This window comes from Ambystoma mexicanum, chromosome 12 (assembly GCF_040938575.1).
Source record: "Ambystoma mexicanum isolate Mex_15411 chromosome 12, UKY_AmexF1_1, whole genome shotgun sequence".
NCBI classification, from domain to species: Eukaryota; Metazoa; Chordata; class Amphibia; order Caudata; family Ambystomatidae; genus Ambystoma; species Ambystoma mexicanum.
In genome coordinates, this window is record NC_090936.1 from 1,177,192,374 (window position 1) to 1,177,218,664 (window position 26,291).

At 44.7% G+C, this 26,291-nt stretch overlaps 1 protein-coding gene across 1 annotated transcript in view; it reads right to left on the minus strand.

Moving 5' to 3' along the window:
* CCDC38 (coiled-coil domain containing 38) overlaps positions 1 to 26,291 on the minus strand; it is a 1,810,821-nt gene that overhangs the window by 247,333 nt on the left and 1,537,197 nt on the right. Inside the window, exon 14 of the mRNA XM_069629826.1 lies at positions 23,536 to 23,668. Within this exon, the coding sequence (XP_069485927.1) occupies positions 23,536 to 23,668 (133 nt within the window). The remainder of the gene's footprint in view (positions 1 to 23,535; positions 23,669 to 26,291) is intronic.

The following is a 26,291-nucleotide window of genomic DNA, read 5'->3' on the forward strand; positions in this document are numbered from 1 at the left end:
TGTCTTTCATAAATCTCTGGAAGGTCGCCGGGACGTTACATAGCCCAAAAGGCATGGCTGCATATTCGTATAGGCCGTATCGGGTACAGAAAGCGGTCTTCCATTCATCCCCGAAACGGACGCGCACCAGATTGTAGGCTCCACGGAGATCCAGTTTGGTGAAGACGGTTGTGTGTGTGAGTCGGTCAAGCAAGGGCGTGATAAGGGGAATAGGGTACCGGTCTTTCCTCGTGACAGCGTTCAGGCGCCTGTAGTCTACACAAGGGCGCAGATCGCCTTCTTTCTTGGGCACAAAAAATATAGGGCTTGCCACAGGTGAGGTGGACGGACGTATGTGTCCCAAACTCAAAGCCTTTGGATGTACTCCTTAAGAGCCAGTTCCTCAGATGGTGAGAGGGAATAAATCAGCCCTGAAGGTATTACGGCGTCAGGGAGTAGGTCGATGGGACAATAGTAAGGGCGATGTGGTGGAAGGGCCTCGGAGGAACCACGATCAAACACAGCCGCGTAATCCTGATATACTTGGGGAACGTTCGCCACCACTAATCCGACTATGTGTTCTGTTAGTGTTTCCTGCGGGTCATCTACCGTTAACTAAGCTATAGCCTAGGCGGGATTGTCACTGATGGTATCGGTGGGAAGACAGTAATGCTGTCATATGTCCGACTCGAAGTGAACCAAACAGGGTTATGTCCCTGAAGCCAAGGGATTCCTAGTATAAGCTCAAACTGTGGCATAGTGATGAGATCAAAACTTATGGTCTCCCTGTGTTTGGATTGTATAGTTAATAACAAAGGGGCTGTTTGCTGTTTCACTGGGCCTGATATCAAAGAAGAGCCGTCTACTGTGTGTACTGGTTCGAGCCTGGTCTTGGTCAAGAGGGGGAGATTCAATGAACGGGCCAGAGAAATGTCGATATAGTTACCCGTCGCCCCTGAGTCAATTATAAGGGTAACTGGATGCATGATCGACGCTGTGGGCTGTAGAGTGGCATGTACATGGATGGGTGGGTATTAGGTTCGGGGTGTGACTGGTAAAGCTCGATCCCGTCCCCGCTACTATGATCGAGCTATCCGAAAACCCTGTGGTTTGAGCTTGGGGCGACGTGGACATTCCTTAACAAAGTGACCTATAGTACCACAATAGTAGCAGGCGTTATCCACCCTCCTTCGTTCCCTTTCTAGGGGAGTTATTGGGCTCCTGATACCCCCGATCTGCATGGGTTCTTGAGAAGAGTCAGAGGAAGGGTGTGCCGTATGGGGTGTGGAAGACTGAGCGAAACCTGCTTCCGCTCTTCTTTCGGACCTACGGGCATCTACCTGAAGAGACAAGTCAACCAGATCCTGAAATGCGGCGGGTAATGAGGGGATCACCGACAAAGCGTCCTTCATGGGATTACTGAGGCCCCTATAGAATACCACCGCCTTCTTGCTCTCGGGCCACGAGGTTTCAGCGGAGAGCTGATTAATCTGGGTTATGAACTCAATAAGAGAACCCCTACCCTGATTCAAGTCCAAGAGTTCCAGATCCCGAGACTGGACCTTATGACGGGTATCAAAGACCCGGGACATTTCGGTGACAAGGAGATCGAAATCGTATAGGGCCGGGTGGTTATTCTCCAACAAGGGGTTGGCCCATGCAGCGGCCATGCCAGCCAGATGGGAAAGGGTGAACGCTGCTTTCGTAGTGGAATCTGGGAAAGCTTGGGGTCGGCACAGGAAGTGTAGCTTACATTGGTTTAGGAAGGTCCTGAATTTCTTGGGATCCCCATGGTATCTTTCGGGGGCTGCCAACGGGAACGGAGTGGGTAAAACCACGGGAACGATGTTCTGAGGTGGGGGAGTCAGAGGCGGAACGGGTCGGGCGACAGGGGGCGTACCTCCGAATTCTGCATCTGGGGGCAAAGGGTGCCTAACACTATGTATGTTGTCAAGGCATTGATGAATAGCGGTGTTGGCTGCTGCCATGTCTGCTCGTAGCACTGTGATGGCTTGGACCATAGCAGTCATGGGGTCTTCAGCGTTCCCCTCCATTGCCTACGCGACGATAGGCTTCACAGTCTGTTGAGACTTGAGTGTCGTGTAGGCAGAAGAGGCCTCTGTCCCCAAATGCCGCACAGAGAGAACACAAAGTCACTCTCTATGCAGCCGTTGGGGCCACAGGCGGAGATGTTCCAGTCCGGGACCGCGAACCTCTGGCACCCCAAGCTGCTGCAAGAAAATGCAGGTTAAGTACCAAGCAACAAACAGCGACCACAGTGTTAAGAATAAGGCAAAAAGGTCTTACCAAAGGAGGTCAAGGAAGAGGTGAGGAACCTAAGGGACTGATCCGGGACCCACGTGGACTGGTGTATTCCAGAGGAAGTAGTAGTCCGCTTTCCGCCTATTAGCGTAGTAGCCAACTATGAGCTATGGTACAGGAAGCCCAAAGAGCCAAGTGCAAGAAGGAGAATCCGTGAGGTAATCCAAATAACAGTCCGTGATCAAAGCCAGTTATATCCGGGTAACAAAGCCAAAGGGTTGATCCAAGAAGAGTCCAGTAGAACAAGCCAGGTCAATTCCGTGAGTAGCAAGTAGTCCAAAAGGTACGTAACGCCAAACACGATGCAAAGCACTGCTGCGAAGCAACGAACACCCGGGCTTCCTGTGTTTAAGTACTCGCGATTCTGGTCACGTGGTGCGCTGCTGGGTCACGTGAATGGGCGAGCGCGTCACGCGACCCTATAGCCTCGCGACGCGGAAGCCCGATGTTAGTCCTTCGCGATTCCAGGCGCCAAGGCAGCTGCCAGTGTAGAAACGGCCATAGCCTGACAGAAGCTCTGTTGCGGACACGGCGCACCCGTGCGTGTGAGCCGCTAGGAAATCCACGTGAGTCCCGGAGAGAGGAGGGAGAAAGGGATGAATGGAATGGGTGGTGGGGGCGTGCCCTGGGGACAACATGATTCCGGGCCGTTACAGGTGTGCGTGTGCGTGTGACAGGAATCGTGACACCTCTACCCCTTGATGAAAAAGGAAAGGCAGGCTTGAACAGCTGTTGCACAGCTAGGCCTGACGACTTTGCGGCTAGCTTGGACTCTTTGAATTTCTCCAGAGAGTCGTCGGCCTTGGGCCGAAAAGATTCTCACCATCGTAAGAAATGTCAAGAGGTTTACTTTGGACAATGGGTGAGAACCTTGAGGTGTGCAGGTAAGCTTACCTCCTGAGCACTGTGGCAGACACCATAGATCTTCCGCCACAGTCTGCATGTCCAGGCCCGTCTGCAAAGTCTGCCGGGCCACCTATATGCTGTCGTCCACCAACCTCTGGAAGCCCTTCCGAATCTCCCCTATGGGGATATATTGGCCAGCTTTGCCAAAGGTAGCCCAGAAACCCCCAAAAATATTTTGCGAAACTGATAGAGGTGTTGACCGCCTTCAAGGCCATGCTACCTGACGAGAAAACTTTCTTCGCCAAGGCTCAATTTTTTTTCCCTCTCTATCAGTTGGGAGACTGGATGTAGATGTGGCTGACCTGGTAGACACTGTGGCCGCCTGCACCACTAACCCCTCCAGTGATTGGTGGGTAGAGAGATACAGAGGATCTCCTCTTGCCAGCCTGTAATTTTTTGAAAAATCAGAGTTGACCGGGGTGTGATACAAGGTTTCTGCCATAAGGTGGTGATAGAGTCGGCGATGGCCGCATTGAAGGGCATTGCCCTGTCAGTAGTAGGTGTTAGGCAGAATGATATGCAGTACCCTTTGGGAACACCACACAAAATTAAGACTACAAGTGACAGTACAATTTCACCTTTGGTACAAGCCTGTACTACACACTTAAAGTGGTAACAGTAGCAGAGCAGCCAGACTTATCTCAAGACTAAGTGAGCAGTATCAAATAGTTACACAAAGGACAGGAATTACTATGATTCAGTCAAACACTGACTCACGGTTTCTAAGTAAAAGAATATATATTTATTTACTCAACAGTTGTATAACATTTCACTATTATAAGCAAGTAAGAAATCACAATCATAAATACACCACACCACTTCCCTTAAATTCCAGACAAGTTAACCTCACAAAATGAAGTGGGAGCAAAATGGTACTCCAGCAATTTAAAAGGGAGGGAAAGACAAAGTTATTAGGAAAATAGCCAAACCAACAGGTAAGTACTCAGAGCAATTTGAACAAGAGGAACTACAGTGAGGCGATCAGCTAGAAAAGGCTTAGGGTCATGGTCAATGGGTCAAAAGTCCTTTGCTCAAGATCACACAGTTCAGGGTAGTTTGCGGTAAAGTTTGTACCACGGATTCTGGACGAGGTTGGTTGGTAGAAAAGTTAGTTCAAAGAGAAGAGAAGGACAAGCCCTCGGGTTTGCAAAAGATTTAAAACACTTTTACCACGGTTGAACGAAACGAGCAACCGGATTTGCACAGTACCTTGAAACAGAGAGGGAGCTGTAGCTGAGGTGGACGTTCCTGGTGGTTCCTGCAGGCTCACGGTTCCTGAAGCGACTGTCGGACTGACAAGAAGTAGGAAGACTGGAGGGTCCTGCGCCACCTAGGGAAGAAGCCAGCAGCAGAGCAAAACAATGAATAAAAGGTGCACCCCTTAAAACCCAAGCAGAGTCCTACCTTCCTGGCTATCCGTCCCACTGTAGCTCTATACAGCGAATTCGACCAGAGGAGGGGTCCTGGCTTGCAGTTTGGGCAAACTGGTTGGTCCCACCAGCTCAAGGGAAGAAGTTTCCTGGAGGATCTTCTCTGTCGTTGGATTCGGAGATTCGGACCTGCAGCAGGGCTTCACTGGGCGGTTCAGTCGTGGTAGGGGTCCTCTTCTTCCAGTTCCTTTTTGGTTCTTTCGTTCCCATGGCGACTCTGCCTTTCCAGTCCCAGAGACCTGCTTTTTATGCAGTTTTCCCCCATTCATACAGCCTGGCTGTCAATCACACAGCAGGGTGGCTGGCCTGGCAAGGCCAGTCCCCTTAGCCAATCAGACAAGAGTGCAACTTGGGTTACCAAGGGAACCAATGGCAGACGTCCAAAGATCTCTCCCTCACATCCTACCTACCTAGACTTTCAGGCAGAAGCCTGCGAAAAGACAGCGAACAAAGGAATCATCCCCGGTTTGGCGTGCAGAGAAAAAAACGAGAAAGACTTTAACAAAAAGAAATGGTGGATAAACCCAGCCGGAACCAAAATAAAATGTATTTGGTCAAGCGGGTTTATGTTTGAGGCTCATATAATATCCTAAAACATTACCATGTTTATATAAGATAATTGCGGTAGAAAAGTTAGGGTAGTTACCACTGCCACCAGCCAAGTCTTAATGTTAAGGGAACGAAACAAGGCTCCAAGAGGCACAGACAAAAAGGTATAAGAGTTAACCCTTTCCAATACTCCATGTAAGATGGGGTGTACTGGGTCTGTGGTTTAAAGTGACTACATAAAATTAATGGCAACTTTACATGTTTCTGGGGGACAGTAGTCAGCCCCAGAAAAATGGAGTCAGTGGGAAGTCTCAAAGACAACCCTGTGTCACTGCACAGAAGGTGCTGTGTAACACACACAAAAAGTGGTGCTCATGGAGGAGGTGAGGCTCCAGAGCCCAAGAACACACAAAATGGTAAAAACACATATGGCAAAACACATGTAAGAGTGGGAAAAAAGTCTCACACTCTTAACAGGTCAAGAAATAAATCCTAGAAATCCAGCAAAGCTGCTGAGGGACTCATTAGGTAATGGAAATTAGCCATTTATGAGAATTCTCCCTAATAGTAGGGCCCTCATCCAGAATGTCAGTCAGGTCATAACCAGAAACTGACCTAGCTGGAGCACTCCACTCTGGGGTATCCACCACCCTGTCCACTAAAGCCCTAAATGAGCCATTAGCGTAACCATATGGGTGGGATTGCTGGGTTTTCACGTCTGCGGACGTGTGAAGCCCACTGGCGTTGTGAAGATCTTCAGCCAGTGCAACAAGATCTGCGTGGTCAATAAATAAATTGGCTCCCTCAGCTCATGAGTACGTAGGGTCCAAGCCACCCTGGTCGTCGTCGTCAGCGGCACCAAAAATGTCAGCTATGGAGCCCAAAAAGTTGGTCCTGGAAAGACCACTCGATGGTAGTCGACATCGATGGATTAGCGGGCAACACTGACAAGGCTTTTGGCACTGAGGGCGTGTCCGAGAGAACCGGCACCCGAGGTGCACTAGTAAGTACCGGCACCGAAGACGGCCTGGCATTGCTCCGCGCTCTGCTGACGCCAATGGCGTTGAGATGGTCTTCGCTCTGAGGCTGGGGTTACCGGGCGCTGCTGGCTACCGAGGCCTGCTGCATTGAGGACTTGCCTGTACCCACAGCCGCCTTTTTAAACATTTCTAACATTTGGGATTTAAATTCCTCCCACTCATACCTGGACGTCAGCCCTGCAGACGACTTACTGCATTCACTAGACGAGTCAGACCTCTTTTTTGGTCTTCCTGCGATGTCTCTTTTTTTTTATGGAGTCTGCCCCTCCGTTTTGGCTTCCGATGAGCGAACGGTCTACCGCGCCAGAGATTTGGAGGGATGTCGGCCAACCGGGAGCTTCACAGCCCATTCCCTGAGGGATTTAGGATTCATTTTGTACAGGCCTTGGTGTTGTGACAGTTGTTGAGGCACCACACGCAGATGTTGTGTGAATCTGTTATGGACATTTTCGAGCAGCAGTGCCTGCAGCGTGTGAATCCAGAGACTTGGGGCATGGACATGGTTAAAGTCACGTCAAGCAAGAAACAACAAAATGTAAAGTGAAATCCAAGTTATAGCAGTGTTCCTCTTAAGCAGCGTGCTGAGCACGCCGAAAATAAAACTGAGGTACAGGGGCGTAGTGACGCAGTATATGTACGACGACCAACGTCACGTCTGGAGCCAAAGACCGAGACATCGAGTTAAGACGGATTGATTGCCGAGTCGAGGTGCCGTACTCCCCTGTACTCCCCCTGTCAAAGCCTTTTTTCCGAGCAGCTGACACTGGAATGGAGATCATCCTTCTGAGGAATCTGCGGGAGAAAAGCAATCCATTGAAACTGGTCTACTATTACAATGCTGTGAAATTGAGGGGACTGGCCGGAAATAATGAAAAGAAAATGCTGAATGCGCGTTTTGTGTGCATTCTGCTTAGTAGAAAATGTTGAATCCCAAAATGCTGAACATCTGATGCTCCGTTCAACAACTTGTCCAGTCTTACTCTCTCCTCATTCTGCACCTTTCATCACATCCTCACATTGTACTCCCTCCTCCAGCCCCTCTGCTCTTTCTTTCGCTAACCCCTGCTTAGCTCTTACATTCTCCTCCTGCGTCTCTGCTCCCCCTTCCAGCACCTCTTTCTGCTCCTCCTCCAAACCAGACCACCTCCACTGCACCACCTTCACCTTCTGATGGTGTCACTACATCTTGTCCCTTCTCCCCCTCTCGCCTCCAATACCTACTTAATGCTCTTATTAACACTCTCCAAATCTCGCCAGCCACTTGCTACAATATCCTACAACAACCCACACTGCCTGGCTGGGGTTCCTGCTTTTCTCCCTACTCCCACTGGATTGGGCTTCTGGTGAGGGACTACATATGTGTCTTTTAATTGTGGCAGGGTTTGGATTGGGTGCTGCTCCCAGGTGCATTTGGTCTCACTTTGGGCTTATGGGGGTCGGAACAAGCCTTAATTTGCTGTTCTGCCATTCTGGCTTGCAGTCTCCCAATCTCTAGGGCTGCCCTAAGGGACCCAAGTCGCCTGTTTCCCTTGGCGTGTGAGTTATGTGTTGGGATAACTCTTAGTAAGGTGTTTAAACTCACTGCATACAAGTAAAGATGGGTTATGAATTAGTAATGAATGCTCTGATGAATGAACCTAAGATAGGCGTTATGCTCATTGGGCATATTTTTCAGACTTAAACATCCACAGTTGCAGTACAGTATACTTGCGTAGGGGGGCGGTTACCCCTTTCTCGAATTGTTGTGGGCCTAAAGGCGATAGACACGGCTCTTGAAGTATATACATAGAACAAAGGTCCAAGCTGCACCACCATGGAATAGAATTGTGGGGCTGTGAGAACCTTTCCTCCTGATACAAAGCTGAGAATAAAATTCTATGTTCCCTCCTAACTCTTCCAACACGCACCCCAGTTGCACATCTCAAACTTGAATTCAGAACGTGGGGTCTTAGATATGAATCAACCTTCAGACATATGTCCTAATGGTTGAAAATGTGTAGTATACCTTCATTGACTTAATATCTCATCAAGGGGCTAGTGAACCTCTGTGGCTGAGGCGCATCAGGGAAATGTCAACTGGCCTAGAGATAAGAGAAATCTGGAAAGAACCCACCACTGTGCCTCTCCCTTTGAAACAGAGACTGAAAGAAATAATCAGGGCCTGGATGGTTAGACAAAGAGAACAATGCTACGTGAGCACAAAAAGACCACTTTTTTGTTAGGGGCTTGTGGGATGTGGCCAGGAATACATGAACAATAGAAGGTTCCCAAGACAAGCTACCTATAGATGTCTACATCTAGATTGGAGATTCAGGATGGTGTGAGGTAGCTATAGATCAGAATCTTGTGTGAAACATATATCACAAGATATGAACAAAGCTGGTTTTACAAAAAAATATATTGAGTTTTATTTTCTGGTACATTATAAAAAGAAGGACATGTAATAGTCCATTCTTGGTTTTAAAAAAATATATATTTTCACATATGAGACAACATAAAACAACAATACATGGAACACAATTTTCAAGAGTACAAATATCAATTTGCACATGTCAAAACAGAATTAAGCTCATCATTAACTTGAAGTGGTGTTAGTACAACAAGGTGACTTCCAAACATATATATTATAGTTGATTTGTCAAGGAGGACATGTGCCGACAGAGGTAACTCTGTTTCCAGCCTTAGATGTCTAAACTCTCCGAGATGAAAAAAGTGTGAACTGATGTAACCGGACAGTTGGTAGTCCGACTAAGGCTTTCATCAGGACACAAGTATAACACCAGAAGATGGATGTCTTGTTTTCAGAAAAAGATGTTGTTTTGTTTTTGACCATATATCTTGTTTTCTTAGGCTCCAACTCTCTGAGGATGCTAACACGTTCTTTTTGGTCGGACTTGGTTGTTTCCTCCACATCCTTTCACTTTTCGTTTTTGCTTTCCTACTTTCGGTAATGTCTAATGAGAACCGGGTTTTATCTCATGTTTTACTCTTTATTTTCTTTATTACCAGAGGTGCTAGATTGTCAATTATGGTAGAGGTAATATTCCGGTACCAATTAACCAAAACAATAGTCACCTCAGAGGGGGTTTAATTGATAAACATCTGACCAACTAGGTTAGAGAATATTTCTGGGGTAACCTTACAGAGGTTTCTAACTTTGGAGTTTGTCCTTAAGTAAATGTTTACTTTTTTGTGTCTATCTGATAAAGTCAAAGCAAAGGATATAATAAAATGGTCTGTGCATGGACTAGTATCAATCATAAAGTAGGATGTGATAAGATTTTGAGTTAAAATCCAAACCAGAATATTCCCTTCTTTATGGGTGAGTGCTTTGACGATCTGCGTGATTTCGGTAGCTTCCAAAGTAATTAGCAAGGAGGATGCCTCGCTATCTTGAGTATTATAGGCCCAAAGGTTAAAATTGCCTAAGAGAATAGTGTATGTGTTAGTATTCACAAAGTCCCCTAATGAGGTTAGTAGCTGTTCCTCAAATGAAGGATTTTTGTAGGTGGACGGTACAATATTAGTAGCCAGATAGTAGTACTAGCATTAATATTTAAGTTAGTAAAAATATATTCACAACTTCCAACGATGACAAAGTGAGTTTGTGAATATTGAGAGCATCTTTAAAAATGATCGCAGTACCACCACCTCGTCCTTCAATATGATCTGTCCTTATTATTTTATAATCCTCTGGGACTGCTAGGTCTTCTGCATGCTTAGTATTTTCTGATAGCCAGGTTTCAGTGAAGCATAAGATATCTAAATCCTGTCCTATACTCATATCTGCGACATCAGTTGCATGCTTAACCACAAGTGGGTGTTTATCTTCAATTGCTCATTATTTATGTTCAAGATATTATTATTCTCAGAGATAGCTAAATTATTATTATCTTCTATCTTTATGCTAGTTGGCATAAGTATATATGTAGAATTGATAGATATATTATCAGGTTCTGGTAAAATATCAATGTTTTTATTACTTTTGAGTTGATCTTTATTATTATGTCATACATGCACGGTTCTGGTTAATTATAGGAGACATAGACGGCGCAAGAGGATTTTTACAAGTCAGGTATCGAAATGAGCAACGCTACCAAACCTTCAAAAAACATGTAAATACTTGGCTGTTTTACAAATATGATTAATTTTCTCATCTGGTGTACTACTGCTTCCTACTACTGTGCAAACGCTGTGATACCCCGGGTCTGGGCGTCACATAAATGCAATAAATAAATAAAGGCTTGTTTCATTTGTGCTATTTTTAGAAATGCACAGGTCACCTTATTCTCAAAGGGGACCTGCGTCTTTCAGGAAGGGCTGAACAGTGGCACAACAACGAGCTGTCCAGCCACTATGCATACATTATGGTCAGGAGCGGACTCCTGAAATTAATGCATGACAGGCTCCCAGCAATTTCACAAAGAGGGGCCCATACACGTATCCCTCTTCATGAAATGATTGGGGGGAAAAGCGGTATGCAAATGGTAGTGTGGCAGCCGCAGTTTTCACCGCGGCTGTCACACTTAAAAAGCAATTCATGGCAATTCATGGTTTTACCAGCCGTTAAAGTAGGGTGCCGCAAAGGGACCTCGGAGCTAATTACGGTACCGCAATTTGCAGTACCGTAATTAGCACCTTCCCCATTCCCATTATGCCCTATGGGGGCAAAAATGGGAATGGGGAAGAGCCTTGGTGAATGGGGAATTACCGCCCCCGCTCACCTTGGAGTAGGGCGGTAATTTCGCCACCCACCAAAAAAAACCACAGAAAAATACCGGCGGCAACCATGGCACTAATAGCGTCATTGTTACCGCCTACCGTGTAATGAGGGTAAATTAAACTGACTTTGCTTGAAGGAGGGCATTTGTTTTCCCCAGCTAGGGCTTTTGATCTGTCTAGAGAGAGCTTCAGATTCTCTGTGTTGGGAGGGAGATACAAAGCAGGGATTTATGCGACTATACCTTGCTAAGCAATGGGGACCAAGGGAGGCTGACATGGGGATTCTCCCCAGACATCCCCCGGGTCCATCATTGGCTGGTTTGAGTAGGAACCCGGCCCCATGAATCACCTTTGCGCAGACAGGTGGCTCCCCCTCTTTCCTTTGGTCTTTCGGGTAGGGGGGTGGTTCGGGACTTGTGTACCTGCTAAGGTAGTCCACATTAGTTTGGTGGTGAGCTTCTCAGTGGATAACAGAGAAAGTGAAAAAGTGTACAGGTAACTTTTTTCTCCTGGAAAAGCACAAGAGGGGAATGGTCCAGAGTAAATTTTCGCCCAGTTAGATAATACATTAGCACCTCTATAGCTCATCAAATAGCTGGGCACTCAAACTTAATAGTGACAAATATATTCTCAGTAGCAGCTTCCTACGCATAAACAACATTGGTTGTTTGACCCCATTCCTCGTTTGCGAAATGTAAAGTAAAATGCAGCAAAAGATGATTGCCTGTAATAAACTGAGATGAAAAAAAGGCTTTCCTGGCAGAGCACGAAAAGCACCCGTCATAGATTCTGTAATTTATTGGAGATGTCGGCCTCTTGGGGCACCCCCAAACTCCTTAAAAGTATTCTAAAAAATGTTTTTAAAACAATCTACCTTACAATAACTACCTCAAAAGTAATAACTATAATAACTTATTAAATAAATATAATAAAAAGTAATAACTACCTCAAAAGTAAATTGCATGTGCCAAAAAATAAACATGCATTGCTGCTAAAAGCAGAAGCACTTTTAAGTAAAAGTAACTCTCTCTTTTTCTCTTTCCCCCTACCCTCCCTGGCCTTTGTTCCCTCTATAGGAGTCTACGACATGAAGCGCTCAATGCCAAATTATTCATTGTATGTTCAGAAAAAAGATAGATATACTATTAATTCCAGATGGTTATATTCTTACACCTGTGGCCTTACACTTTGCTGCCATCCAATTTACCATATTAATGTTTATGTAAGGAATTTATTGAGGTACATCTTTTATCTGGGCAAGCCATCTAAAAGAGGGTGACATGAACTGAAGTGCACTGCTAAACGCAACTGCACTGCTAAACACAACCAGCAACGCACATGTACATATGTATAAAACTCCCCAAATAAGTAATAACAGTGTCAACATGCAAGCAAATATACCTGGCCGAATGAATGTGTGCATGAGCAAAATGTTAGGAATATTATTTCCCACAATTAAATATCTTTTTTGTAGCACAAATATTAGTAATAGCAACAATGTTAGCAGTAGTACATTAACGAGGAGTTATATCGCGCCACGATACAATGAAATGGCAAGCGCGTATGCCCAAATGTGATGCATACTATGGCCTAGGCCTGGATGCTACTGAAGATATCAGACATCCTGAGCATTCTAATAGCTGGTATACAGACATGAGTGCGGTGGGAAAAAAATGACCAATGGTAGCTGTTATGTTTGCTCATTGATGCTGCACGCATCGGGGGCACCCAAGCTTTTAGTACCACAGGAAGTTCGAATTATAGAGGCACAATGCCTGGTTCATCCTGTTCTATGTAGAATAAAAGGCACCTTCCAGGCACACAGCGTGCGACTAGAGCTTGGCGATCCAGTCACCCTGCAATGCAAAAACAACCCTAAAACCTCAACTGCTTACAACAACCTTGTTTAGTGATTGACGAGTTGAAGTACGTTAACAGTAAGTGGCAGGAAACTACGCTCAGCTGCCTAGCTGAAGGCATCCTGGGATACGAAGAGGAAGTAGTGGCGCTCGTGTGAAAGACATGTGCACAAGTATGGACAGTGCATGTCACAAAACTGACATGGATTGCGGCAATGGAGAAGCCAGTGAAAGTCCCCCGAGAGGAAAGCTACGAATTATGTTTCCACAGCGAAGTACTGTCTTTGTCGGCTCCAACGAGCGATGCAAGAGAACATTGTTGATTGCAGACTTCAAAAGGGGCACAGCGGCAGTGATGGCTACTACTGGGCCTGTGGCCAACAAGTGTACTTGCACCTCCCACCATCATGGAGGGGCTACTGTTCGCTGGCCACGCTGCACTTAGAAGAACACCTGAAAGGTGGGCCAATACCCAACACAACACCAACAGTGTCCCCGACGTTCGAAGAACAGAGCCCAATGCCACAGCCAGAATTCTGGATCCTCCCTGGAAAGACCTATTATGATAAACTGAGAAGGAAAAAGAGAGCCTCGAAGTATCTATCAAAACACTCAACAGCACTGCTTGGGGAGATACCTGAAGAATAACGATTGTCTAGCTCTGTTGAAACCTTTTTTGCCTCGCTCTTGCTACCTGGCTTACAGACATCAGATCATGCTAAATGGCTACTGATGGTACACTACGAACTGGTCCAGTTGGCAAACGACACTGAGCATGGGTTCAACATCATAAAGTTCAAGCTGCGTACCCTAAGGTTGATGACGATGCAGAACAGCTACGTCCTGAATATGCTGAGGGCAATGGAAGGAGGAGTGTGCCAAAAAAATGGAGATACATGTTGCACATTTGTGCCTCCCGAAGATAAAGAAAATTGATAATTGTCTGACATAATAGCGGCAGTACACGGCCTGGGAGTGCAAATGGAAAAAGAAGCTGGTGTCCAAGGAGAAGACTGGTTTGACATTGCCTTTGACTGGGCCCCATCCTGGCTAGGAGCCCTTGTGAAGATGCTGGTACCTGTCATTGTGTTCATCCGGGTTCTTTTCTGCATGTGCCAAATGGGACTCAGCTGTAGTGCCAAAGCAGTGCCTAGTAGCGCATTGACGATGGTTTCAATTGCCGTTTCAAAAGTACCTTATAATACAAAAGAGAGATAGAAATACAAACTGACCACCCTATCCCTCACATGGTCCGGATACCCTATGGAGATGAGGTAGACAGACTGAACCAGATAATTATTGTTCATCCTCCTGACCCTGAAAATGATAAAGAAGTATGGGTAGATTTAGCTGGGGATGGGGGATATATCTACATGACATGCACTCCAGAAGAATATGCACAAGCAAGGGAAAGCCACCATATGAAGATGCAGTTAGGAGGCAAAACAAACACAAGTATGTTAGGGATTTGTTACTGTAGAAGTAACGAAAGGGGGGAATGTTGGGAAGGAAATGAACCTTTCCCACCCCCCAAGCGCTTTAGAGTAAGGCAGATCCCATAACCACACTTGCAATGTACCAGGGGGGAGGGGGCCATGCTAAGAAACCCTGCATCAACACAATATTAAATATAAATGCGTAGAGTTAGCGCATATATATAAGGAGGCGCTATTCTTTTAGTTATGGCGGAAACATTTGGCCCTGCATGGCTGCGCGGTGAACACAGGCCCAAGCACTGATGGTGAAAAAGACCCACAATGCGAAGTCCCATAGAAATTTCCCTTTGTTTCATAACTGTTACAAATACATGTTATCCCAAGAAGGAATGCGCCCTGCAAGGCGGCAAGATAGCACCAGGCGCCTCACATGTACATTTATCACAGCCAGGCAAAAAGCAGACCCCCAGCCCACCAGGAGTTATGACACCCACAACTGCCTCAGTACAAGACCCCTAAATTCCACGATAGCAAGTGACCCCAGACCATCATCCATAAACCAACTGGCCATAGAAGATCTAAGAGCATAGTTGTGGCATTCTAAAGGCACAACAAACAAGATTTGCAATACAAGGTACAGGGGAGATTAAATTATAGTCCAAAGCAAGGGTGGAAACCTTGGGTGCAGACAGTGCGATATGAACTGAGTGATGAATATGTGAGTCAGCATGATCTCGAGCCTGACCGCCAGTCCGCGAGTTTCCCAGGTGCACGCCATAATAATAGAGAAGCATTGTCTTACAATAGTAATTATGAGGAATGTGACCTTCATTCTCTGGAGAGATAAGCCCAGCTGACCCCACGTGATGGAAGACGGATGGACGGGGCTGGGACCAATTGCAGTCTCGCATCTCCTATGGAGCACGCCGCCCATGTATAGGGTCTAACTAACCAGCCACACAGGTTTTTATTGTATGTATGACATAGTAATGGCGATGTGTTGCCTTTTAACCTTCTGCTTGTACTACATTTTGGCAGAATGTTCTTGAGCAGCAGAGTTCTTTGCTGGCATCCTTATGTTTTGTGCTATTAAAACTTGTTACCCTTGCAAGAAATCTCTTGGCCTTTTTTTCCTAGTGGTTTGTATTTTCTCTGGCATGAGTGTTCAGGTGTGTGCCGTCATAGAGATAAATCCACTGAAACCCGAGAGGCATTTGGGACTTTGCTAATACTGTAAGAGAGTGGCAAAATAAACATCAAGTTGAAAGATACGGAAAATAACTCTCAAACACCAGGAGAAGGGACTCATTCTCATTATGAATGGAGGGGACGTTGATAGTAGGTCTCTAATGCCCGGCTGAAGTCTGAGCTCATATACGGTCTACGTCTAAGTAGAATGTTAGGAGTCTGAGTGCAGCACTAAATATAACCCATGATGATTATCGGTCTATGTGCTGTCGACGTTTCAGCTGAAATGGATGGAAGCCTTCTTCTGGGGCCAAAGAAGTCATGAAACTCTGTGTTTTAAAAAAACAAGAATTAATTGAAGGATAGTATTAAAACAGCAGCAATGTGCTGGGGTGGGTTGACAAGGTGTATATAATACACGAAAAACAAGTCCTCAAAGGTTCCAGAGACAAACTCCACCCACCACTGGTCGTGCTTTGACTGGGAGCAGATGAACACAAGAGGTTTCATGGTAGGGCAGAGAAGACGCCCGTGTGGGCACTCGTTTTAGGGGCATCCTGCAAATGGGTGGATGGCCCGTGGGAATAGTCCAAGGCTCCCCTGTTGATCAGGGCCAGGTCCGTCTGAATACTTTAGATGGCGGACCTAGGGTGCACAGAATGAGGGGAGAGTACTAGGGTCAGAGAGTAAAGTATACCGCAGCAATACCCATGATAGGAGTATTGGTGGTACCGGGTGGTGAGTCCGGAGTGGAGCTGGAGCCACAATAATCTAAGCTGGACACTCAGTGGTCTAAGGTGGAGTCATCTGAAGTGGATGGCTCATGGATATTTTCGTCTGGTTCGCCCTGGATAAAAGAGGGGGGAAGGGAAGGAAAACAGGAAAAGAGAGCAAAAAAAAAGCGGGGTTACGTGGGTGAGGATACTAACACGCAGCAGAAGCATAGTCAAGAAGGAGTAGGGGAGCGAGTGCCATCCGGCATTGAAGGTTAGACCAGGCATACCTGAAAGAGTCGAGGCGACCTGAAACAGGACCGCTCTCTGGAAATGGCGCCTATGCTGGCTCTGTATGGCCGAGCTGTATATGTGCAGTGTTGTCCAAGAGTTCTATTGCGCATGCGCGGGGAGAAAGTGTTCGAATAAGTGTCTCGCGACATGATTGTGCGCATGCTCGGGAGAGTAGTGGCTCTCTGCCGAGATGGCTCCCCGGGGCCGTGGATGCAGTTCGGGGGAGCAGAACTGGATAGGCAGGAGGTCAAACCTGCCGGACCGTATGGCCTGGTGGGGCACGTAAGGACATTGTGTCCACAAGGAGAATGGGCATTGAAGTAAGTTAAATCCCAGGTGGGCGGCAAACTAAGGCTGGTCGCGAGGGCACTCAATTTGTGGAGGCCCATGGGTAAAAATAGGAGCCATAAGTGGACAATGTATGGCCGAGCCTGCGAGCGGCGGGGGGGGGGCGTGTGGTCAGGTACCAGGTTAAAAAGTGACATGCGCTCATGTCATCTGTTCTATGGGAATAAAAAGGTAAGCAATAACATCATTGTTGTTACATGAATTGAACATCAGATCTTACTAGAATTGTGTTGAAGAAAACGATCTGTGTGGAGCAATGGGATCAACATTTCAAGCATGGCTAAATGCAGTCAGGACACAAAAAATGGCATGCAATATAAGTGCATTGATGTTAAAGTGATAGAAGAATTGTATAAATACAACAACAGATGCATAAATCAGAAGTGTCTGGGGTACATACAGGCATGAAACGACAGAGCACCTCGTTGAGATTATAATCACGTCTAGTATGCAATTGCATCGAGGCTGAGCGCTAGGCAGCTGTACATGAATAAACCCAATGTATTAAGGTGTCCTGGGTCACAGTAAACAACTGGTGGCTTGGTCTTGGGTTCTGTCTTGGGTACAAGAGTAGAGACTAAAAAGAGGGGTCACCTAGTTGGAAAAGGTGCTGGATCTTGTGATATGTCTGCGAGTTCAGGCAGAAGGATCATCAATCATTTAGTTGGTTAAAAGAGATCCTGGGGGGGTCTAGAGTATGAGATCACTGGCAATATTAGGTATAGAGTGGTCCTGGTTGGGCCTCGTTGAGGCCGGTGGTGATGGATTTAAGTTTGTGCATCCACCATGCTTCTTTGAAATTCAGAGCGTTGGCAATGTTGGTTTTATTCTGAACTTTGTCTACCACCCACCAAGAAAAGGAGTCTGGATCATGATGGTATTCATTAAAATGCTGGACCAGAGGAGCAGTAAGGGTTTTACAGCGTATCCTCGACCTGTGTTCACTGATACGCTTGTGAACGGGTCTTGAAGTCTGGCCTACATAACGTAGGCCGCAGGGGCATTGGATAACATAGATGACGTTGGTGGATTTGCAGTTGGAAAAGTGTCTGATCTTCCATTCTTTTCCCTCGATCATAAATGAATTCAGTTTCTTGGTTTGTCTGCACCCAGTACATTGCCCGCATGGGTGGTGTCCGTTAATCTCTCTCATATCCCCAAAGTGTGGAACGCACTGGGATTTTGGGGGTTTTAGCACTAGTTAGCAGTTCTTTGAGGTTTTTGGACCTCATGAGTGACATGCATGGTTTGGGTTCAGCTGGAAGATTGAGTTGAACAAGAGGCCAACATTTATTGATGAGAGATTTGAGTTTGGAAGTGGTGGGGCAGAAGGTGGTGACACAAGTAAGGATGTTCTCGGGGGTGGCAGTGTTGACTTTAGGTGTCAGGAGGGCCTCTCTTGGTGTGAATCTTGCTCTTTTCTGGGTGTTTTTAACGAGTTCCTTTGGGTATCCTCTTGTCATCAGTTTTTGTTGTAGGTCAATCGAGTGCTTTTGAAAATCATCCATTTGGGTACAGTTGCGGCGAATCCTCAAAAACTGTCCATACGGGAGATTGTCTCGTAGGCTCTTGGAGTGGTGACTACTGTAATGCAAGACCGTGTTGCGGTCCGTGGTGTTTTTGAAAATGGAACATTCTAGTTTGTTGTTTCTGGGTGTTATGGTGAGGTCCAGGAAGTTCATCTTCTGGTTGATAGTGAATTGAATTTTTGTGGTACGTAGGTTCAGCCATTGAAAGAATTGTATCAGGGTGATATCATCCCCTTTCCAGAGGAGGATAATATCATCAATGTACCGGAAAAAAGAGGTCACGGAATCCAGGTACGGATTGGTGATGTTAAGGACATGTGTCAATTCGAATTTGGACATAAATATGATAGTCATGCTAGGGGCAAAAACTGCACCCATGGCTGTCCCACAAGTCTGAAGGTAAAAGGTGTTGTTGTATTCAAAAAAGTTGTTGGTGAGTGCTAATTCCAGAAGTTCGATAATGAAGTTGGTAGGCACCCGTCTCTGTGTCATGTGCTGTGTCATGTGGTGCCTGATGCATTCCAGTGCTTGTTGTTGCGGAATTGAGGTGTACAGACTTTTGATGTCTAGAGATACAAGGAGATCTTCTGATGGGTAAAAAGGCTGGTTTTCAAATCTGGTAATAGTATCCATAGTGTCTCTCAGGTAAGTGGGAGTTCGCTGGCTCAGGGGCTTAAGAAAATAATCAATACGTTTTCCAATGGGTTCGAGGATAGAGCCACATCCCGATACGATGGGTCTACCGGGGGGGTGTGGCTGTTCTTGTGGATTTTGGGGAGGGCATAGAGGACAGGAGTTCTTCCTTCAGATGTGTTGAGAAAAGCCTCTTCTTTATCGGTAATCCAGTTATGTTCCATTGCATACCCTGATATTTCTTTGATCTTGTTTTTTGTTTCTAGAGTGGGGTCTTTTTTCAGTTTTTTGTAGTTTCCTTCCTCATTGAGAAGGAGAAGGGACATCACCATGGCATTGTACTGAGTAATATTTTGTACTATGATGCCCCCTCCCTTGTCCGCTGGTTTGATAACCAAAGTTTTGTTGGCACCTAAAGGGGCGAGGGCTTTTCTTTCCTCTGAAGTCAGGTTCTTCCTGTGTTGGTCCGTTCTGGACTGTAATTTACCAATCTCTTGGCGGATGCATTTCTCAAAAGAGAGGATCGAGGCCGGTGTTTCAGAGTCTCTCGGGAGAAAGTCTGATTTGGGTCTCAAGCCGGAATCCTCAGGACCCATCGGGGTATCTTTGTCCAGGAAGTAGACCTTTCTCCTGATGTTACGGAAAAAGTTGCTGAGTTCAAGATCCAGTTCGAACCAATCAGTATAATTGGTAGGCACGAAAGATAATCCTTTAGCTAGTAATGAAATTTCATCTTTAGCTAGCCGTAGACCGGAGAGATTGAAGATGGGAGTTTTAGTTAGCGCCTCCTGTTGTTCCTCCAGCGTCGGTTCAGGTGACCCATTGGGGGAAGTTGTAGAAGGGAAATTGAGGAAGGTGGGGTGGGCCCCAGTACCCTCCTCTGGGACCACCCTGGCCTAAAAAAGGCATGTTAGGGGGTTGAAAGAATGGTTGATTTTGTCTAGAGTTGGCTTGGCGTCCTCCGGCCTGTGGTTGGTCGCTAGTAGAGGAGTCTGAGCTTGAAGTATCAGAGAACGATACCCCCCTTCTTCTACTTCTTGAGGCTCCTCCTTGTTTGGCCATACGTTCTTTTTCCTTGGTATCTTTATAGTCTGCAGCGAGGTAAGGGTAGGTGTGCTCTATTTAGAAATTCTTGATGTTCTTAGCAAGTTTTTTTTGTCTAGGGTTGAGGCCATGAATGTGTCTAGTTCTTTGTCAATTTCTTTAAGTTTCTCACGTGCATTGGTTAGGGTTTCATCGGTGAGAAATTAAGTTTCTTCCGTTTTGAGATCTTTAAGAAGGTGGGAGTGTATTCTCTGAGCAGTGGTCATTTTGAGGGCCATAAGGTCTTGACTGCATTTAGTTGCTATTTTGCTGAATCCCTGGATGGAGACATTCTGACAGATACTTTAGTATTGGTTTGAGGCAGGGAAACCCCTCTTTGAAGATAGGGATAGTGAGGGTTTCGGTTTTTACTATACAAATGTTTATAGTAACCACCATGCCACCTTTGTGTCTGCTTTCTCCTTCGACACCCTTACAGTAGACATTCATATGTATCTATACCAACCATATGTATCTATACCAACCATATGTATCTATATCTACAGCCACCACTCCTGGATACTATCATGGAGTATTCCCCCACATTAGGGTACAGTTTAAATACCAGCAAATGCAAAGTTATACCTCTTAATAAATACTCCCTGAAAATTGACCCAAAGCACTTTGCCCTAAAAAGGCAGAGTAGCCTGTAAAATATCTTGGGATATCGTTCACAATAGACTTATTCCACTCAAGAGACTATAACTGTGATAAACTCCTCCAAAAGGTCAATCATAAGCTAGAAGCATGATCTGCAAAATATTTAACTTGGTGTTGGTGGAGGTGTCTGGTAACCTACAAAGGATTGCCATACCTATAATTATGCATGTGTCATTACCTTTGCTCCCTACATCCCTTTTCAAAAACTAGACAATCAGACAAATGCATTCTTTTGGTATGAGAAAAGAGCGAGAAATGACCTCATGCTAGACTTCCAAAACACTTGGGTGGATAATCTTCCATTCAGCAGTATGCACTGGCATTCAAAAAGAATTGTATACCCGTGGTTCAAATGATCTCCAATCACTTTTGCAAGTGGAAGGTTAGAGCTGGAAAGATCTATTAATTCCTTTTTTAATTTAATGACCCTACCTTCAATTTCAACAAAAAACAAAAGTACATTTAACATAACAGATGAGATTATAAACATATGCCACTAACCTGAAAATAAACCTGCAATTACATTGTGCATTTCAAGTCACAGAACTTTTTGAAACAACTCCAACATGAAAATGAACGGAAAAACAACCTGCTGAACCAATTGGTCAAACAAAAACATTAGTTATCTCACCTCTTCCAAAATGACAGCCTACTTAGTTTTGCCCATTTGTCACGTCTCGGCTAAATTGGAAACTGCCTTGGCGATTGTCTGAGCGCTATCCGGCACGTAAAACCCTTTGAAACTACAACTCCCACAACTCTTGCTATTATAGCCACGTGACATACACGCATGACGTTGCTGTGTTTTCATTTGTTGTGAACTGCATTTAACTCCCGTCTACCCGGAGATCGAGTGCTCCTAAACTGTTGTTAGTTACGAGCTCTGTTCCCGGACTCCTGTTTGAATCCTTGACTACCCGGCGCTTGAATCAAGTTGTTGTTTCTGCCTTGTCCTTGTCTGCCTCCCGACGCCTGCCTCCCTCGATTGTTCCCCTTGGATTATATGAACCCGGCTTGCTCATTATTGACCTCCCATTTCTGAATCCTTAAGTTTTGGTGACCTGATAACCCGAAGATTTCCGTAAGGGAAATAGCGTGAGGTGAATGCCCGCTTCCCTGATCATTTCATTTCTTTCCTTGTCCACTCCTGTTACTTTGAACACTTTTGGGACGCTCTGCTGTTTACACTTTGGATTGCTTTGAACCTCTTGGGACGCTCTGCTGTTTACACTTCGGATTGCTTTGAACCTTTTTGGGACGCTCTGCTGCATTAACTCTGGATTGCTTTGAACACTTTTTGGGACGCTCTGCTGCTTTCACTGTGGTGTTCCTAGGATACTGGCACACCTTCCCTTCACCAGACATCCTCCTTGTTTTCTGCACTTCGATACTAGTAGGTTACTGGTATATTGTTCCTACGGAGCAGGTAAGAGTGGGTAATTGTGGGCGGTGTTGGCTGTTTGTTCTCTGGCACTACTTGGCTGCATTTCCTGAACAACTGTTTTGTTCTTTGTCCCTCTAGCCCTGACGATTCTGCTCCGGCCTTTTCACTCAAGCCCCCGGCCAGCCAGGTGTATTGATCCCTGTAGGCTGAGCTCTTGGGAGGGAAGTCTTTGGCACATCACCATAAAGATTCCAGATTCCTTGAGTGAAAGGAACTTCCCCAGAAGAGTGGGGAAGTATTATCTGCAACGACCAGAAAACAATCTCTGAGTCGTGACACCATTTAACAAAATGTTATGGCATGAATGCCAGTGAACACACTAACTATAACACTTTAATCAGGATACTACAATTCCGTAAACAGTCACTCGTGTTCCCTGACCTCATGTCCCCTCTGGTGAAATCCTCCATAACTTCCCATGCAGTCTCCTACATTTATAACTTGTATAGGAATAACAAGGATCTCCACATTCATGTAAAGTGGAAAGCCTAGAAATCTGATATGGGGGTTTCCTTTACTAACTCCGAGTGGCACAGGATTTGGAATGAATCAAAAGGCATGCTTCCGCACCATCATCACAAACCAAGTTGTTTCTAATACACAAGCTCTTTTGAATGCCAGAGCAATTGTACAGGATAACCACACCATAGTGTGTCAGAAATAGTAGTCAGAAATAATCTAAGTTTAAATTCACAACACCATTGCTCAAACATAAACAAGACCAGATTTCTAAAATACAAACTTTAAGAAGATATTTAATTACACTATTTTTACTCGCATGCCTTTAACCACAAACAGATTATTCAAAATATTAGTTTAACTACATCATTAAACCAACCCTTATTTCATTCTTTGAGTGTCATTAGTACCCTTCATACCATTCAGGTGAAATACATTTACATTGCATTATTTTAACTGGAAATCGATCTTATGTGTTTTCAATTCTTTTTTCTCATCACTACCCGATATGCTAATTACTTGTTCTTTCGCCCAACATGTTGCACTTACATTAATTAAATGTTTTTGTTTACTTTTGTCTTGTCACTGTGTCCTTACATATTTATATGAACTATTGATGACCTTATTTGACTTTTTCTCAAAATATGAAGACAACAGAACATACGTAAAACGATTTTGCACTGCAAATACATTTCTGTAAGTTTTATTTTCTTCTTGATGCGGAGGTAAAATCTTTTGCACCGGTTCTACAAAAAGTGTTATTTTCCTTTGTCCACAAACTCATTAGGATGTAAGAATCCCAGTTACATTCCTTCTAGAGTAGATTAAATGATATAGTTTGGCTGGTCTGAATAAGTCTTTTGTGCTTAAACAATTATAACATAGCCTATTCTTTTTTATATCTTTTTTCATAAATATAGATATTGTTTAGGAGCCAATACCTGCTCAGATTTAAATTCTCCATAAGAAAACATCTTGGCCTTTAGCTGCAGATCTTCTACTTTTTCCTCTTCTCTGTTACAGGCCACACCAAGGTTCTCTAAATGTCCCTGTAACGTCTCTGTTTTTTGGCTCCTGAAGAAATTAATACAGCATACACAAGTTAATAGAAGTTCATTGACAGAAATATACATTTTACACAAGAATGTGGGTCTCTGTACATGCAGGAGATGTCACTCATCTCATCTTTCTACTATGGCGCATTGAATGATTTCAAAAATACAATGACCACATATTCATATAAAGACATCTGAACACATTTCTTGAAATTGAAATCAGAGCACCAAGACTGAAGAATGATCCATGCTGCAGAAACAAAGTAAAAATTGAGATGAGGATGTCCCTCTGGTGCAGTATTCTACCCCACTCACCTAGAGTACACAAAAACTCAACATAGGAATCAAGGTAAAAGCTACTTAGCCAACTACAGTTTGCAAATGGTTTAATTCATCAGGCCAATGTGTTTCACAGACTAGCATTGTCAGAGGGTCATTGTATTGAAAATAGCTTTAAGTACACACTAAAGCTTGAAAAACATAACATTGCCCTCAAACTAATCAACTGTTAGCAATAGGCGTTGCCAGTGTTTAACATAAATTCTCTTGTGAAACAGTTATCTGTGAACATGTTTTAAATAACATGTACACAATCATGTTAAAATAGCTAGGAGCAGCTGTAACGGAGAAAATGAGACCCTGGCTTCAGTTTCATTCTAGCAAAGTGAATAGCTGTTGAAATGTAATCTGTGTTCCGACTTGTATTCAAATTCTTTGTGAATGGACAGACGGGGGAGAGTTCAGCTCAGAAAGTGTCTTTCCACCACATGAGAAATAGCTGCAGCTGTTACAAAATAAAACTCTTGCTCGTTGAGCAAAATATTCTGTTTGAGTACTTCATTGTTTGTTAGACTCAGAGTTATTAATTATTATTTTATTGGCATTGTTCAAATGGCACCACCAGATGGGACTTAATTGCAGAAATATCCAGTTGGACTATGCTGCCATGGTCAGATAGCAGGCACTGTTGGGAGTCGGGGGTGGAGCGCACTGCTATTATCAGGACAAGAAGCTTTCCTAGCAGCCACACATTCTCTCAGCAGCCGACCTGTTTGAAAAGCAATCTCTGCAACCGAGGATCCCATGTCTGTGTGAAAAGAGGATTTACAGTCCTGGTGAAGCACTGTAACAGAAGACTGCAGAAAAAGGGGTGAGACTGTTAGACAATAATATTGTATGATCTGATATTTTAAGAATGAAATGTATTTGCTATAGGCAGCATACTGTTAAATGGCCTAGACTTAGATATGTAGTAATATGTTCCCTGTGAAAGCAAACTGTTAATGAACCATAGGGAAGCACACTTGGATATGTAGTGATGTTTTCCCTGTGAACGCATACTATTAATTAACCATAAGGAATCATGCAATGAGCTTGTAGATTGCATTGATTGTGGACACACTGCATTTAAGTGAGACATCAACGCAACCTTGTGATCACAAAGTAAGTAGACAAAGTAAGTAGAAAAAATGGGGTTAAAATGTTGTAAGAGGCAACAGGAGTTAGAAGCACATGTCTCTACCCCACTGGAAGGAACGCCAGGCTGGAGATTAATGATTAAAAAAGGCTTGGGCGTAGTGATGTTTCTGAAAAAATAGCATGAATACACTGCCAACAACCCTGACCTAAAATTCCCATTACATGGTTCTTTTGATCTGGAAAAGATAGGATATTTAAGGGAAGTACTAGCCTCCAAAGGTGATCAGGTTAAATGGTAAATGGTAAAAATACAAGCAATTGGATGATTTTTCAAGACAAAAAACCATGAGAGAATCACAGATTAAGAAATGTAAACCACAAACTGAAAAAGAGAAAGCGTGCACATATTATTAGAAAGAGATGAAAAAAAGATTGGGATGAGGGAGATCGTGAAGATACAGGACCTCATCACGAGTTTGGCGGTAACCCTTAAATGCGGCGGTAACGCTATTACAGCCGCATTTAAGGGTCCACCGAATCATGGGTTTGGCAAGAATTACCCCCAGCTCTGAGCTGGGGGAAAATCTGCTGCAATTTTGCCAATTTTCAGTGCTATTACTGCTGTGCTAATACCGCCGGCGGTAATAGCACTGCAAATTACGTATTGGGCCCAATGGGGAATTCCCAAATGGGCCTAATGGGAACTTACCGTTCCACCAAACCCGTGATCAGGAGCCAGGGGTTTGGCGGTAATATGGTAATACTGCCGGGGATAGCGCCCAACTCGTGATGAGGCCCACAATGAGGATAAAGGGTGTATATGTAGCCAAGGCTTACCCCTCAGCCCCGGCACCTGAACCAAAAATGACTTTAGAGGATGAAACAGATCCATTGTTAGAATGTTTAATGGTTAAAAGATCCCCCCACGCCGCCTATCAAGTACCTAGTGACATGGTGGTCTCTTTGCCACCTTGGGCTCGCAGGATCATAAACCACAACATGGAAACTGCAGAAAAGGTAGTAGGAGCATGGATTAAAAATGGAGTAGAAGGAGTGGAGCAAGCTAAAGTATATGTGCTCCAGGAAAGGGATATGCTTGCATTTGCAATAGTACAGAGGCTGTGCAAACAAATGTGGGAATTTCATAAAAAGATAAACGCTAGGGATGAAGTACATCCCCTACCAGTATGAGGAAATATACCAAGCAGTCAAGGAGTATAAAC